The sequence below is a fragment of the Kogia breviceps genome, chromosome 7 (genome assembly GCF_026419965.1).
Source record: "Kogia breviceps isolate mKogBre1 chromosome 7, mKogBre1 haplotype 1, whole genome shotgun sequence".
NCBI lineage: Eukaryota > Metazoa > Chordata > Mammalia > Artiodactyla > Physeteridae > Kogia > Kogia breviceps.
Genome location: NC_081316.1, coordinates 66077375 through 66094734, shown reverse-complemented (window position 1 = coordinate 66094734; position 17360 = coordinate 66077375). Strand labels below are relative to the sequence as shown.

The 17360-nt window shown below is 36.0% G+C and overlaps 1 protein-coding gene across 3 annotated transcripts in view; it reads right to left on the bottom strand.

Moving 5' to 3' along the window:
- PGM2L1 (phosphoglucomutase 2 like 1) overlaps positions 1–17360 on the bottom strand; it is a 57728-nt gene that overhangs the window by 25036 nt on the left and 15332 nt on the right. Inside the window, exons 2-5 of one of the 3 annotated variants that reach the window (XM_067038521.1) lie at positions 7034–7120; positions 4479–4646; positions 2156–2262; positions 1357–1441 (exon numbers count right to left, since the gene is read on the bottom strand). In XM_067038521.1, coding sequence (XP_066894622.1) covers positions 1357–1441; positions 2156–2262; positions 4479–4646; positions 7034–7120 — 447 coding nt within the window. The remainder of the gene's footprint in view (positions 1–1356; positions 1442–2155; positions 2263–4478; positions 4647–7033; positions 7121–17360) is intronic. The other 2 variants (XM_059070813.2, XM_067038522.1) reach the window with 2 other exon arrangements.

Here is a 17360-nt window from a genome sequence, read left to right as displayed (position 1 = left end):
ATGATACTGAAAGTACAAACAATAGCGAATTCCCTGACAGTCCAGTGGTTAGGACTCCATGCTTTCACTACAGTGGGCCTGGGTTCAACCCCTGGTTGGGGAACTAAGATACCACAAGCTGCACAGCACAGCAAAAAAAAGAAAGAAAGAAAGTACAAAAGATAAAATGTGGGGAGCTGATCCAGACTTAGAAAGAAGTATGATAATTCAGCAAGGCATAGAGAAGATGCTTACTCATATTGTTAAGTTATATGACAAGAAGCAAGCACTGGTCACAGTCTTGATACATTGTATTATAAAGAAATAAAACAAAAGTGTTTTGCCACTTCTAATGTTTTAAATTACAGAGTAGCAAATAAATATTAGTTTATATTACTTTTTTCTTTTCTCTGTACATTTTTAATCAAGAGAAAAGGTATATTTAAGGTTTTGACAAAACATTTTAAAGGTCACAAAACAATTGTAATTTCTCCCATTGATAACTAACATTGCTTTGCATGGTTTTAGCTTACACAGTTATCTTTACAGTCCTGCACTACCATGCAAAGCAAGGATGGCTATAGTTTCTGATCTTCATTACATCTTCCTTAATCCATAAATTACTTACAAATGTGTTTTTAAAATTCCAAACATATGGGGATTTGGGGGTTTCTTTTTTTTTTTTTTTTTTTTTTGTGGTATGCGGGCCTCACTGTTGTGGCCTCTCCCGTTGCGGAGCACAGGCTCTGGACGCGCAGGCTCAGCGGCCATGGCTCACGGGCCCAGCCGCTCCGCGGCATGTGGGATCTTCCCGGACCGGGGCACAAACCCGTGTCCCCTGCATCGGCAGGCGGACTCCCAACCACTGCGCCACCAGGGAAGCCCTGGGGGTTTCTTTATTTTAAATATTATTGCATTGGGGTCCAGGGCTATGGCTTAATAAGCAATTCTCTTGTCATTTGTGAGATTTCCTTTGTGACCCTATTTGGTAAGAATGAGTATCCTACCATCACTGAATACAGGGTTTAGACACAGACACATACACACACACGATTAAGCACGCTAATTGTGTGTTTAAATCTATCCGTAATAATTTTTGCCTGCCTGATAAATCAGTTTCTGAAAGAAGAGTATTAAAATATCCCACCGTGACTGTGGATTTGTCAACTTGTTATAGATCAAATTCTTAGGTGGTTCAACACATGCTTGTTGAATGAAAATAAATTCAGAGCAAAATTTGTTTTCTTTAGGTCCTTCATATCACTTAATACAGAACTATATGCATGACAAAGATTGTAATCCTGCTTGGTTTAAGAAATCTTTTCAAGAGCAATCTTTTCGATCTTTTCTGTACAATCAGTGATACAACACACTTACTACAAAAGGCGTAGGAACATATCTTGAAAAAAGGTACACAGGAACATCTTTGGCCAGTAAGACTGCAGCAGTGAGTTTAGCAAGCCTAAAAAAAAGAGATTTCACTTGGTCCTTAGCTTTACATACTTTTTGAAAACCAACCTCCCATAAAATAAATGCATTACAATTATTCTGAATATACAGTAGCATAATACAACCGATTCTTATAATCACTAGTTATTTAAGATTCATGCTACAACTTTAAAATGTTAAATAAGACTTTTTTGAAAAGGAGTAACAAGGAACAGAATTGACATTTAAATTTCTTCCTTTTTTCTCATTCATCTTCTGATGGCTCTTTTAATAAGAAATAAAACATGCAAAAGGCAAAAACATGGAAGAAAGTGAAACCAGAGACTTTGATAAACCCAATATGCCTATTTACCCCGTGAAGAAAAAGTATTCACTATATCATGATTATCTATGTGTGAAAATACCCTAAAACTAATCAAATAGGACTATAATGAGAGAATGCAAGTTACATAATCCTCCTACCCAGTGCCTCTGCCCAAATATTAAAATCATCACATAGTCTATGTCATTCTAAACACTAACTCTAAACATTTAGAAATTTACTCCTTTCTGTAAAAATCAAAGGTTATCTTTGAAATGCTTCTATTTCAGCTCTAAAATAAACATTAGCATGTGATCACATTTTTTTGGACAGTTTCCTGTTTCAGAAATCCTACAACTGGGCATAACATTTTTTTCAAGATTTTATTCCAATCCAGCTTAATCTCTGAAACAATTAACACTGTACCTCTGGCTGCTGCAGCTGCTAGTTACTTGACCCCGGGTGTCGTACCCAACGACAAAACCTCTTTGCTTGAAGTCTGAGAAACATCTCTCAAGGTATTTGTACATCCCCTGAAGCAGATAAACACAGAAAATTAATTCCTGACTAATGCCTGCATTTTCTACGACTTAAGGGCTATTCTTTTTATTTGTGGTGTGCCCCTTATTGGCTCTCAGGGAACCGGCTTCCTCCTTTTGCCCATGTTTACCAATGTGAGAACAATAATGTTCAGTCCTCAAATGTGAGATGATAAACACCTATTTCCTGGAGTTTCAGACACATTTAATACCACAGAAATATCAATTAAGTAACTTAAATCCAATATGATACATAAAACATTAGGGAAAAAAAGATGGGACATGAGAGTCAGAATGCTAACAAAAAAAAAACTTGTTAGAAGAGCCAAAAGAAATTGTTTCTTGCCTTAAGGCTCTAGAGAACAAAATTTTGACCATGTTATGCTAAATCATAAGATTGAAGCTAACCAGAAGATCTGATCTAATTTATGACACAAACATTTAAAATCAGCAACATAAACCTTCATTAGAACATTTCTTAAGATGGCTGATCCCATTCTTTAGTTTTAAAATCTCACAGAAAGAAAATCTCATAAGCGAGGAAAATTTGCAGTCAAGGGTGACAAAAAAATGAAATGAAGTATTTAATATTGAAAATATCACAATAATAAGCCAAAACACCATTTAACTATCTTATGAATGATTTGCTAACTCTAATAAACACTTCCATCTGTAAAAATAACACTTCATATTGCTACAGTCCTTTTAAAACTACTTTCTCCGACGTTGCCACATTTAATCCTCACAACAACCCCCAAAAGAAAGAAATGAAGATGTCAGTTCTAATTTTGTCTCTGTCTTTCAACATTTCTTCCAAAATAGAGGAAACAAAATAAGATTGAAGCTCCATTTAATGACTTAACCAAAGCCATTCATTCAGCCAAAACTATGTTATACTGATTTACTGAAGACCTACTATATGGCAGGGACTACTAAGTAACTATGTGGCAGTACCAAATGAGACCCCAGTGACTTCTGGACCTTTCTTTCATGGTTCTTTCAAGTACAATTATTCTTCCTAACCTACTCCCTACGACTGTGTGTGCACCCAAGCATGCACGCAATATAGCCCAAATTGACTAGTTACACCAACTTATTTATTTCGAATGATGATACTATCCTAAAACCTCACAGAATCTCATTCTCTGATGTAAAAATCCATCTTCTCTTATCCCTCTATATACATAGGTTCTGAATAAAAGTAGGGTTTAAGAATTAGATTCCATCTGGCTTTTCCACTTCAAATAATGGAATCTCAACTCCTGTAAAAATTTGCACTTCTGTAGAAATTGATTTTCAAACACCTCCTCCACTCCTTTTTCTGAAGTCAAGGAATCTTCAGTTAAAATGAAAGCTTATAAGGAAACCCAACATACAAAAAAGATCGAACTGAAGCATTTCTGGACGAAGAAAAGAAAGGGGATGGGGGCAGGAGGAGGCAAGTATCCTACCTATTCAGTCATCTTGTCATCCTTTGTTCCTGATCCCCTGCATTAGCCCCTGGATTTAGAGAATTCCCTCAGAATAAGGTTAAAGGTGATTTATTGTTTGGCAGTATCGATTAGAATTGTATCTACTGAGCAATTCTCTAGTTCAGAACTATTTTTAGTATATGCTAAATGCATTTTGGCCTCAAAAGTGGAGTTCCTTGAAACAGTAAGGATGATTCACTGGAAAGAAAGTAATCTGTTTCTAGAATAAGTTGCATAAAAATGGGGAGAAATAAAACAAATTGTATCATATCAACACTGTCTTAACTCTCAAAATATATGGAAAACCATGTTAAAAGGAAATATTTTCAACTAAATTTTCCAAATACTCTGGTTAACCTTTATCAATGGCCATATGCCAAAATGAGCAATCACCTTCTTTCTATCTAAATTTGTCTCTTTGTATTAAATGGAAATGTCAATATCCATTTCCTGGTTTCAAATGCAAAGTAACATTGTCACGAAGTTGACAATGGCAACCAAAATAATTCAATAAGGAAGTCAGTCTGTGACTCTAAAGATACACAAATGACCTCTAAGATCAGTCTTATGCAAGACCAAAGGTCAGAATTTATTCTACATTTTTTATTTACAAGAGAGTATCTTGCTGGATATAAAGCTTTTTTTGCTTTTGTTCTTTTTTTTTAAGAAAAGAAACTAATTTATAAAGCAAAAAAACAGAGTGATAAAAGTACACATATTATAATTTATAATACTTACCTGTGTTGATTGTATTACTGTAAGATCATTAATATAGCAAAATCCTGCCCCCATAGCAGAACGAAGTCCTGCAGTCCCAAAAGTCATTCGGCAACAAAGTCTATCTCGCAGCTCCTTGTTCATCCCATTCCTTAACAGATTTTCAATTTGCTCTTTTGTCTTGGGATTCTATAAAAAAGATGCATTAAAACTTAATCAGGGGCTTCCCTGGTGGCACAGTGGTTGAGAGTCTGCCTGCTGAGGCAGGGGACGCGGGTTCGTGTCCCAGTCCAGGAAGATCCCACATAACCACGGAGCGGCTGGGCCCGTGAGCCATGGCCGCTGAGCCTGCGCGTCTGGAGCCTGTGCTCCGCAACGGGAGAGGCCACAACAGTGAGAGGCCCGCGTACCGCAAAAAAAAAAAAAAAAAAAAAAAGAAAGATTGAGCCTTCTTGACGCCCAATATAATACTTCTTCAAAACACTGAATTCCATCCCCTATCATTCCTCCTTAAGTTAACAGATGATAGTGGGCATTTCCTTAAAAAGAGTAATCAATTACATAATGGGGGTGGGGGTACCTTCAGTTGATAGTAGTGACCATATTTTAAACAACTTTGTATTCCCCACAGTACCTAACCTGTACTTTGTACACAGAAGATGTGTTGACTATAAGTCATTAATGGTGACAAAATAGCCATGTTCTTTCAGGAAACATAAATATTAGGGAAAGAAGATATCAGAACAGGTTTAAGTTATCATGCAATCAAACATAAGAACCCCCAATTGAAATGAATTTTCTAATTTAGTGGATATATTTTTTAAGATAAAGGCCTTTGGAAAAATAATGTCATGTTTTTTTTTGAGGCTAAATTAAATCCCAAATATATACTTCACGTGATCACTCAAAAATATTACTTTGTTTTAATTATTACCATATCTTCAGTACCGAGAACAGAACCTGGTACCCAGTAGGCACTCAACAAATATTTGTTGAATTAATCAAAAATATCTACTTATTAAGCACACACTATGTGCTAGGTACAGGAAACACTATAGGGAAGAAGAAGACACTGTCTTTGCTCTCACAAAGCTCAAAATCTACTGAGGCATAAAGATACGTAAAAGGGTAATTACCACATTGAATATAAAAAATATTAAAATAGGACTAAGTAATAGGGTTCTATAGGAGCACACAAGATAAGTCTCTAACCCAGAATGGATTGAAAGATAGAGAGCAGAGTCAGGGAAACCTAACTGGAGGAAGTAATATCTGAAGTGAAAAATGAGTAGAAATTGGAGGGTAGAGGGTGAGGTACAAGTTGAGGGTAGAGTGATAGTGAGTTCAGCATTAGACTTATTTATTAAATTTGAAATGATATCTATAGCCAGCATGCCAACTATTAACTTCCCTACCCAATAGCCTCTTCCTAGTAACCAAGAAAATAAAAATTACCATTTTCACTTAGAAATTTTATTAAGAGTTTTCAAAATTATAAGCCCAGTGCTGGAAATGGAGGGTATATAAATTACTATGGCAGGGGTAACAAACCACTCCAAACTTAGTGGCTTAAATCAATAATCATTTATCTCTCACAGTTTCTGTGGATCATGAATTCAGAAAGGGCACAGTCGGGATGGGGCTAGCTGGGGCTGTCAACAGGAATACTTATAGTGGACACTATCTGTGACATGGTTCCAAGGGCAAGTATCTCAAGAGCAAGCAAGCCAGGTGGAAGCCACATTACCTTTTATGACCTAGCCTTGGAAGTCAGGAAGCTTCACTTCCACTGTACTGCATTTCTGGAGACAGTTACAAAGATCTACCCAGGTGTCAGGGGAGGAGATATAGATCCTACCTTTCAACTGAGGTGTGCCAAAGTTATAGCACATGAGATGGGATATGTATATATGATACGAAAAAGGTAAATGCATATGATACCAAAAAAATGATATACAGTAATATAATATATATGCATATATATCATATATATGTGTGCAGTCATCTTTGAAAAATACAATCTATCATAGAGGGAGTAAGTATAAACTGATACAATATCTCAGATGACAATTTGCCAATGTTATAAATAACTTAAATATTAATAGCCTTTGATCCAGCAATTCTATTTTTATAAACTTATCCCAAGGAAATAATCATAGATGCATGTTAAAATTTAGTCATGAGTATATAAAATTTATTACTGTATTATGTCTGTAATAGTAAAAATATATATATATAAGTAAACTACATATCCAATAGAAAACCGGTTAAATAAAAAGTATGATGTAATAATAGTGCATTAGAATAGTATATTAAAAATAACTTTAGAATTCTATGATATGGGAAAAAAATTCTTGATATATTAAGGGGGAAAGTATATACACCATATGTGCAATATGGTTTCAAATTTATAAAATGGATACATACAAATGCACAGAAAAATAAAACTAAAAGGAAACAGACTGTTCTTTATTAGTGGTCATTAAACTTTTTATTCCTTTATTTCCTTATATGGAAGGATGATATAATCAGGGAGAAAAGTTTAGAAAGTACAAATTAACCCCAAACTCTTTTACCTGTGGATTGATGTCATTCACCAGTTTAGGAAATTTCACAGCTGTTGTCTCTTCAAATGTTGTTTCTAGTTCATTTTCTTTCTTCTCCTTAAGAGATTTCAATTAAATGTATGTTGGAACTTTTTCACTGTATCATCTTATGTCTTATGCCTTTTTCTTTATTTTCCTCTTCATCCTTTTGTCATTCCATCCTTCAATTCTGAATATTTTCCATGACCTATCTTCTAGTTTACTAATTCTCCCTTCAATTCTGTTTGAAATGTTATAAATTCATTCACTGAATTCTTGATTTTTGGTTATTGCACTTTTTCAGATCCATACTTTCTATTAAAATCTACTATGTCTTTTTTGTATCATTTTCATTTCTCTGCCCAATTTTTAATTGGGAAGTTGACAAGCATAGTTATTTTAAAGTCTGCATTTGGGAGTTCCCTGGTGGTCCAGTGGTTAAGACTCCATTCTCCCAGTGCAGGGGGCCTGGGTTCGAGCCATGGTCAGGGAACTAGATTCTGCATGCCACAACTAAGAGCCTGCATGCTGCAACTAAAGATCCCGCATGCCACAACAAAGATCTCACATGTGGCAACGAAGATCCCATGTGCTGCAACTAAGACCTGGTGCAGCCAAATAAATAAATAAATATTTTTAAAAATAATACTAAAGCCTGCATTTGATAACTGCAGTATAACGAGCCCCTTTAGGAGTTTCTATTATCTGTTGGTCCTTCAGGTTCTTGTTTGTGTTGACTTGTTTCCTTGCATGTCTGGTTGTCTTTGACTCTGTACTGAATATTATATTTGAAACATTATTAGTAGGAATAATTTGAAACCTGGGATGAAGGCACTTCCCTCTAGGGAAGATTTTTTTGTTTTGCTTCTTCCAGGCACCTGAAGACACTAGTAATCCGGGTTTCCCTTAATTCACTTTTCAGGCTCCAAATGACTCAGAGCTGGATGCAGTCTGTGTGCAGGATATTTAGTTCAAGTTCACCAGTATTCACAGGGAAGTATTTACAGTATTCACAGTATTCACCAGTATTCAAATGGAAGTATTTTCAGGGTTCCCACCTATGGTAGGCCCTAAATTCCAATATTTGTCCCTCTATCCTAGCAAGGCTAACAAAAAGACTGCTAAACCTCTCGGCTGCCCATCCTGGATCAGAAAATGAGTACAGGTCAAAGGTGGCCCTAAATGCTAAACTCAACCTCTCTGAATTTCTGTCTTCTTCCAGATCTTGAAGTGAAAATTCCTGACTAACCTGCTGAGTCATCAACACCTATAAACCTATACTTTGTCTATCTTTTCTAGCTGTAAGAGGAAAGTTGTCCAAACTACCTCATCTATCATTACTAGAACCAGAAGTCCTTCTACTATACAATACTGTTCTACATAGTATAGTTTTATATACATTTAACTTACACATATTCAACTATATGTACTTAGCCCTACCTCCCAAAGCACTGCTAAAGATTACATTTTGTGCATGTGCTCCATTATATATGGTGAATTACTATATACATTATTATACAGTAATGTAACTGTACCAAGATAGATACTTGAAGTCACATATTCTGTAGTTCATAGGCAATTTAAGACTTTCCAAGTGTAATTTTTTACTTTATGAAATTTTCATTATTTATTGACTTTAGAATCTAACTCCCAAGTAAGACAAGAGTCTACTATATCAGGGATATTCTGACACTGAAGTTATCTATTAGGGATACTTTAGACATTTTAATTCTGAGTAGGAGCTTAAACAAGATGACGTCTAGGTCTCTGTCAACTGAGATTCTGTAATACTATACTTAATTTAATTTGTACCCGGAAAAGATTCATGGCCTGATGTTTAATACGTATTTTGGAGTATTGATGCTCCAAAGGAGAAACTTTCCCATCAGCATGAAAACTAACAATGAAGGAAACAATAAGACGGGTTTTATTTCTTTTTTAATAAGGCCCAATTTTCATATGCTTCCAAACTCATGCTACAATTATGGTCTGACTGCATTTCTCAGAAATTAAATATCTCTATCTCATATATATGTCATCTTTACATATGCTACAGAAATAATCCAAAAGAACAAAAAGCTGTATGCAAAACAATGCTCTCAGCATTCTTGAAAATAGCTTTTAAAACATCAGAAACACCTTATTGTGTCTATATGAGATGATGGATGTTAACTAAACCTACTGTGGTAATCATTTCACAATATATGTAAATCAAACCATTATGCCATATACTTTAAACTTTTTTTTTCCTGGCTGCACCATGCAGCATGCGGGGTCTTAGTTCCCCAACCATGGATTGAAACTGTGCCCCCTGCAGTGGAAGCATGGAGTCTTAACCACTGGACTCCAGGGAAGTCCCGTATACCTTAAACTTATACAGTGATGTATGTCAGCTATTTCTGAATAAAACTGGAAAAAAATCAGAAACACTTTAAGATGTTCAACAAACAGAAAATGTTAAGTATGACATATCTACCAAGTATTATCTGTCAATAAAATTATAATTATGTTCTTCATGATAAAAGTTACATAAATAAATCCAAAAGACAAACTGAAAAAAAAAACCATTTGTAATCAAAACAACTAACAAACTAATTTAAAAAATGGACAGAGGACCTAAACAGACATTTCTCCAAAGAAGACCTACAGGTAGCCAACAGGCACATGAAAAGATGCTCAACATTGCTAATATTAGAGAAATGCAAATCAAAACTACTGATACAATGAAGTATCACTTCACACTGGTGAGAATAGCCATCATCCAAAAGGCCCCAAATAATAAATGTTGGATAGGGTGTGGAGAAAGAGGAACCCTCCTACACTGTTGGTGGAAATGTAAATTGGTGCAGCCACTATGGAGAACAGTATGGAGGTTCTTTAAAACACTAAAAATAGTTACCATACGATCCAGCAATCCCACTCTCAGGCATATAAAATCCCACTTTTCTGGAAAAGACAAAAACTCTAAGTTGAAAATATACACACACTCCAATGTTCATAGCAGCACTATTCACAGTAGCAAAGACATGGAAGCAACCAATGTCCATCGACAGATGAATGGATAAAGATGTGGTGTATATATATATACACACAATGGAATATTACTGAACCATAAATAGAATGAAATAATGCCATTTACAGCAACATGGATGGACCTAGAAATTATCATACTAAGTGAAGTCAGATAAAGACAAATGTCATAGATGTCACTTTTATATGGAATCTAAAAAAAAGATAAGAATGAACTTATTTACAAGACAGAAACAGATTCACAGGCATAGAGAACAAACTTATGGTTGCCAAAGGGGAAGGTGGGGAGGGATAAATTAGGGGTTTGGGATGAACAGATACACACTACTATATATAAAATAGATAAACAACAAGGTCCTAACTGTATAGCATAGGGAACTATATTCAATATCTTGTAATAACCTATAATAGAAAAGAATCTGAGAAAGAATATATATATGTGTATAACTGAATCACTATGCTGTACACCAGAAAGTTAACACAACACTGTAACTCAACACTACTTTGATAAGAATAAAAAATAAAACCATCTGTAATATGTAAGTTAACCAAAGGTTTATTTCTCTAAGAGAAAATATCAATGACTCAATAGAAAAATAGACAAAAGACATGAAGACAGTTCATAAAAAAGGAAATACAGATAGATGTCTTTTAATATATGAAAATATACTCAGCCTCATTTTTAAGAAAAATTAAAATTAAAATATAGCTTTAATTTTTCACGTTGGCAACGAAAAATATTTGATACTACACTGTGGTGCAAGAATTTGGGAAAGGAGGCACTTTTATATATTTATGGTAGAAGAATAAATAGGTACACTCTCTCTGGAGGGCAATTTGGCAATATCTATCAAAATTTAAAGGTACATAACCTGACTCAATATTCTGTTTCTAGGAATTGATGTCACAGAGATACTGAGAAACACACGTCTAAATATGTGTGTGCTACTAGCATTACCCTGACTGCAATAGCAAATAACAAAACCAAACCATAAATGCCCATTAGTAAGACACTGGTTAATTAGTTTGGATATCAATTGAATGAAATACTATCTAGCTCTTATAAAGAATGGAGCAGTTCTATATATACACTGACAAAAATATTTAAAGTGGGGGAAAAAAGCAAAGGGCAGGACACTGCCAGGATAATATACTAGTATTTATGTTAAGGGACAGGTTAAATATCTGTGAAAATATGTACAAAAAGCTAATAATAGTGTCTCTGGGTAGGAACACTTAGATGGATATGGGAAAACAATTGAGAGGGTATTTAGTCAAGTACCTTTTGAATTTGTGTATGTATGGCCTATTTGTTTAACTATATAAAATTACATAGGATAGAATTCCATGCTATGAGCATGGAAATGTTGTGGTAAATAGAAAAAGAAACAAAAATTTAAGCACACTGTGCTAACAGGCAAAGAAAAACTAGATACACTTACAAAGACTAAGGGGGAGGGACTTTGTGGCTCAGTGGTTAAGAATCCACCTGCCAGTGCAGGGGACACGGGTTTGAGCCCGGGAAGATCCCACATGCTACGGAGCAACTAAGCCCACACACCACAACTACTGAGCCTGCGCTCTAGAGCCCGTGAGCCACAACTACTGAGCCCGCGTGCCACAACTACTGAAGCCCGCAGACCTAGAGCCCATGATCCACAATGAGAAGCCACTGCAATGAGAAGCCCGCGCACCACAACGAAGAGTAGCTCCCGCTCTCCCCAACTAGAGAAAGCCTGCGTGCAGCAACAAAGACCAAACACAGCCAAAAATAAATAAATAAATAAAGACTAAATGGGAAAGAGAAAAATGTAAAAAAACCCACGATGTCATATTATAGTCTAATTTATATTAATATATTAAAATTATTTATATATAAAATACTGATGAAGGAAAAAGACCTAGATATATGATTTTCCACAAGACTGCCCCTACTTCAGACATTAGTCCCAAGTCCCAGGCCACCCTTACTTCTTACAGATTGGCTATAAATCAGGGGTTCCCATGATCCCCTCCTCAGGTTCAATAATTTGCTAGAATAGCTTGCAGAACTCAGGAAAACACTTTACTTGTGTTTCCCAGTTCATTATAAAGGACACAACTCAGGAACAGCCAAAGGGAAGAAATGAACAGGGCAAGATACATACCCAAAATCCAAGGTATTTACCCAAGAGTAAAGCATGGACAGATAAGAGAGTCTGAGAGACAAAGAAGATACAGGGTGAAGGTTTAACACATTTAAGATTCCCTGAAGGAGGAGAAAGATAGAGAGCACAGCAAAACTGTTGTTCTCCTCTTCTACCTACTTTCACAATTTTCTCTTTGTCTATGTTTTCCAGAGATTAACATCTAGAAACATCATAGCTAATCTTTTGAAATGAAAACAAAAAGAAAATTATAAAAGTAGGTAGAAAAAAATTACCTTCAAAGAAATAGTCATTCTAAGTTGACTTTTCAACAGTAACAATATAAACTGGTTGGCATGGGATTATATCTTTAATGCACTGAAAGAGAAAACTGCCAATGTTAATTTCACCCAGCAAAAATATCTTGGAAGAAACATTGTAAAATAAAGACATTTTCAGACAAAAACTAAGAGCTCAATATCAGACGGAAGTAAAATGATCCCAAATGGAAGGTTTGAGTTGAGAAATGAAGAAAAAAGGATATATAGATTACTCTACATAAATATTGACTATAAAAAGAATATATGGTAGGGCTTTTAAAATATAGACTAATAAAAGTAAATATAGTTAGTGTTCTAAAATCCTTGTGTTAACTGAGAGTTAGATAAAGGTATTGATTAACATCTAAATAACACAATGGTCAAAAAAGAAAACAGCAATTAGGAATATTTTGAATCAAATGGTAATGAAAATACTACATATGAAAAATGTATGGGTACAACTAAGTAGTAGTTTGAGGGAGAAAAGTGTACATATCAGAAAAGGTTTAACATTAATGATATAAACATGCATTTAAAGAATGAAATGAGGACTTCCCTGGTGGCACAGTGGTTAAGAATCCGCCTGCCAATGCAGGGGACATGGGTGGTTCGAGCCCTGGTCCAGGAAGATTCTACATGCCACAGAGCAACTAAGCCTGTGCACCACAACTATTGAGCCTGTGCTCTAGGGCCCGTGAGCCACAACTACAGAGTCCACGTGCTGCAAATACTGAAGCCCACGTGCCTAGAGCCCGTGCTCCACAACAAGAGAAGCCACCGCAATGAGAAGCTTGCACACCACAATGAAGAGTAGCCCCCGCTGGCCGCAACTAGAGAAAGCCCGTGCACAGCAACAAAGACCCAACGCAGTCAAAAAAATGAATTAATTTAAAAAGAAAAAAAAAAAGAATGATATGAACAATGGAAGGACCAAGAGGACATTATGCTAAGTGAAATAAGCCAGTCACAGAAGGACAAATACTGCATGGTTCCACTTATATGAGGTATCTAAATTAGTTAAACTCATAGAAACAAGAGTAGGATGATGGTTGCCAGGGGCTGTGGGGAGGAGAAAATAGGTTGTTGCCGTTCGAAGGGTATAAAGTTTCAGTTATGCAAAAGAAATAAATTCTAGAGATCCGCTGTACAACACTGTGCCTACAGTTAACAATACTAAAAGAAAGAAAAAAGGGCTTCCCTGGTGGAGCAGTGGTTGAGAGTCCACCTGCCGATGCAGGGGACGCGGGGTCGTGCCCCAGTCCGGGAAGATTCCACATGCTGCGGAGCAGCTGGGCCCGTGAGCCATGGCTGCTGAGCCTGCGCGTCCGGATCCTGTGCTCCGCAACGGGAGAGGCCACAACAGTGAGAGGCCCGTGTACCGCAAAAAAAAAAAAAAAGGACTATTTTGTACCAATAAATTTGAAAATTTAGACAAAATGGACAATTTTACTCAAGGAAAAAAACATCTGATTAGAATTATAAACATGAAAGAGATTAAATCATAAAAAGCTCCCGCAAAGAAAGCTCCAGCCCCAGCTGACTTTAATGGCAAGTTCAAAAGTATATTTAAGAAATAAATCATTCAATTCTTAAAAGAACTCTTCCAGGGAAGATAAAAAGAGGGTACACCCCTCAACTCTTTTCCTCTGTTTAGTTTAACCTTGATACAACAACCAAAGATATCATAAGAAAGAAAAATCATAGTCCGACCTCACTAATGAACACAGGTGCAAAAATCCTAAATAAAATTTATCAAATCAAATCTAGCAATATATAAAAAGGATAATAAATCCTGACAAAGGTCAATTTACACCAGAATATAACGTTGGTGTAATATTTGAAAATCAGTCAAGGTTATCTACAACATTGACAGGTTTAAAAAAAAATCAAATGATAATCTTAACAGATAAAGTACCTGATAAAGTTAAACATTTATTACATATGATAAAATCTTAGCAAACAAGGAATATATACAAACACAGGATGCATGCTAAGATCCTGTTAAGATCCTCCAGAGATCGTTTTAACTGGATGGTTGTGTCCCTCTCTAGCTGCTATAGGTACTACTGCTATGAGTTCACACATGCAACCTTCTCTGGAGAACTGCCCTGGGATGATCAAAGGCAGCTTATGCGGAGGACCTGAGGGTTATACACACCTTTCCCCTACAGCCAATAGCCAATGACTGTCTGCGGCAGGAGTATAACTCTGTTATGCAACTAATACTCCAGAGAGCATAGAATCGAGCTGAGATTAAACTTCACTTGAAACTATATCATTGCTTAGTTCTTTCCTTTCCCTAACTTGATTCCCTCACACCTTTACAGGTTTCTCCTGAGAGCATTCCTTTTATAAATCATTTGCACAGAAATTCCTATCTTTGCTTCTAGGGAACTCAACCTAAAATACATATAAGTAAAAGTGTTTAAACTTTCAACTTTTAGCTCATGAGGAATAGAAAGGAACTTCCTGAATCTGATAATGGCTAGCTATGAGGAGGAGGAAGGCGGGGGGGAATCCTACAGTCCTAGCCAAAAGAAAAAGAGACAAAAAGTACAAGAATTGAAAAAAAAAAGAAACAAAACTCACATAATTTGCAGATGAAATGACTGAACACATTAAAAAATCTAAAAGAGTAAATAATTTTTAGAATTAATGTTAGAATATAGTAGAGTTTTTGGATACAAGGTCAATATACAAGTCAATTGCATTTCTCTATGCCAGCAAACAGAAAAAAATAATTTTAAATGGCGCAAAAAAATATCAGGTACCACCTGTTCCCTGTATAGTCAAGTAAACTCCAACCATATGTGACCTTGCCACAGGTAACAACTATAACCTCTAGACCAAATTTGAAAAAAAAGAAAGAAAACCAAAATCCACAAAGACCTTAAGGTCCTGGAGAGTGAACAAATGCAGATTTGATTCTAAAAGGGAGTTAACACTTGGGAGAAGGAACCAGCATGGGATGTTTCCTGTTTTTATGGCTTTTGAGAGCAGACAGTAGTCAGAGCCCTGAGCAGTGGCTGAAACACCAATGGAAATCCCACAATCCTTGTGGCCTGAGGAACCAGAGCACAAAATTCAGGGCAACCACAGCCACTGGAGTATATGTCCAAAAAGGAGAGAGTTAGAGAGGAAGAACCCCACATTCTGTGCATAAACTCTGTCCAAAACTCTAGCTGACTCCTGTACTACATGTGTGGGACAGACATCAGCTAAGGATAAAAGAAGAAACTGAGATTTGAGCAGCCTTCCAGGAAACAGAGTTTTTAGTTTGAGTTGAACCAAGTTAATTACATGCTAAAATAAACACTCTCCTGAGGAATAATGGATTCCAGGCCCTCCATAATATAACACTCATAATGTCCACGATGCAATCCATAATTACTAGACAAATGAAGAACTAGAGAAATGTGACCCACTCTCAAGAGCAAAGATAATTAGTGGTGATCAACTCTAAGATACCCAGACGTTAGAATTAGCAGACAAGGATTTTAACACAGCTATTATCAGTGACTTAAAGAAAAATATTCTTGCAATGGAGGAAAAGATGAGACATCTCAGAAAAGAAATAGAAACTATACAAAAGAACCAGATGGAAATTTCTGAACAGAAAAATACAATATCTGAGATTAAAAATTCACTAAATGGTCTCAATAGCAGAATGGAGATGAAAGAGAAAAGGGTCCATGAACTAGAAGACAGATCAATAGAAATTATCTATTCTGAAATACAGAGAGAAAAAGGTTAAAAATAAATTTAACAGAGCCTCTGAGATCTAAAAGACAATACCAACAAATCTAACATATGTAGAAAGAAAACTAAGAGAATTCATTGCCAGTGAATCTGTATTACAGTAAATGCTAAAGGAAATTCTTCAAGTTGAAGAGAAGTGATACCACTTGGAAATTTGAATTTTTTTTTTTTTTTTTTTTTTTTCGGTACGTGGGCCTCTCACTGTTGTGGCCTCTCCCGTTGCGGAGCACAGGCTCCGGACCCGCAGGCTCAGCGGCCACGGCTCACGGGCCCAGCCACTCTGCGGCATGTGGGATCTCCCCGGACCGGGGCACGAACCCATGTCCCCTGCATCGGCAGGCGGACTCTCAACCACTGCGCCACCAGGGAAGCCCTGGAAATTTGAATTTTTAGGAAAGAAAGAAGAGCACTGGATATGGTAGACAGCTGGATAAATATAAAAAGACTATTTTTTCCTTCTTAATGTTTAAAATGCATAGGATTGATTAAAGCAAAAATTAAAACACTTTTACAAAAAGTGATACAAATGATAAAGGATGGAGGTGGTATTGATGATAAAACATGGGCCAACATTGTTGCAAGAATTTACAAGGAGTGGTATAATATTAACTCTAAATAGACTGAGAAAAGTTAATTTTCCAAAACTGAAACTAATGAAACAAAATCCCCAAAGCCCTTTATATGTTAAAGAGATTGTACTTGTTCTCAAAAAGCCTTCCATGAAGAAAACTTCAGGCCCAGATGGTTTGGGTGGCAAATTCTATCAAACATTTAAAGAAATAAATACCATCATACAAAAACACTTTCAGAAAATAGAGCAGGGAACACTTCAACTAATTTTACAAGGCCAGCATAATCCGAATATAAAAATCTAACTGATATACAAAAAGATCCTTACCAAAATATATAAAAAGAATAATAAGTGGTATTTATCTGAGGAATGTCAGTTGAATCAACATGCAAAAATCAATGTAATTCATTATACCTCAAAGTAAAAAAATTGTTTAATGCTATGGTACACCCAGACAATGGACTATTATTTAGTGATAAAAAGAAATGAGATCTCAAGCCATGAAAAGACAT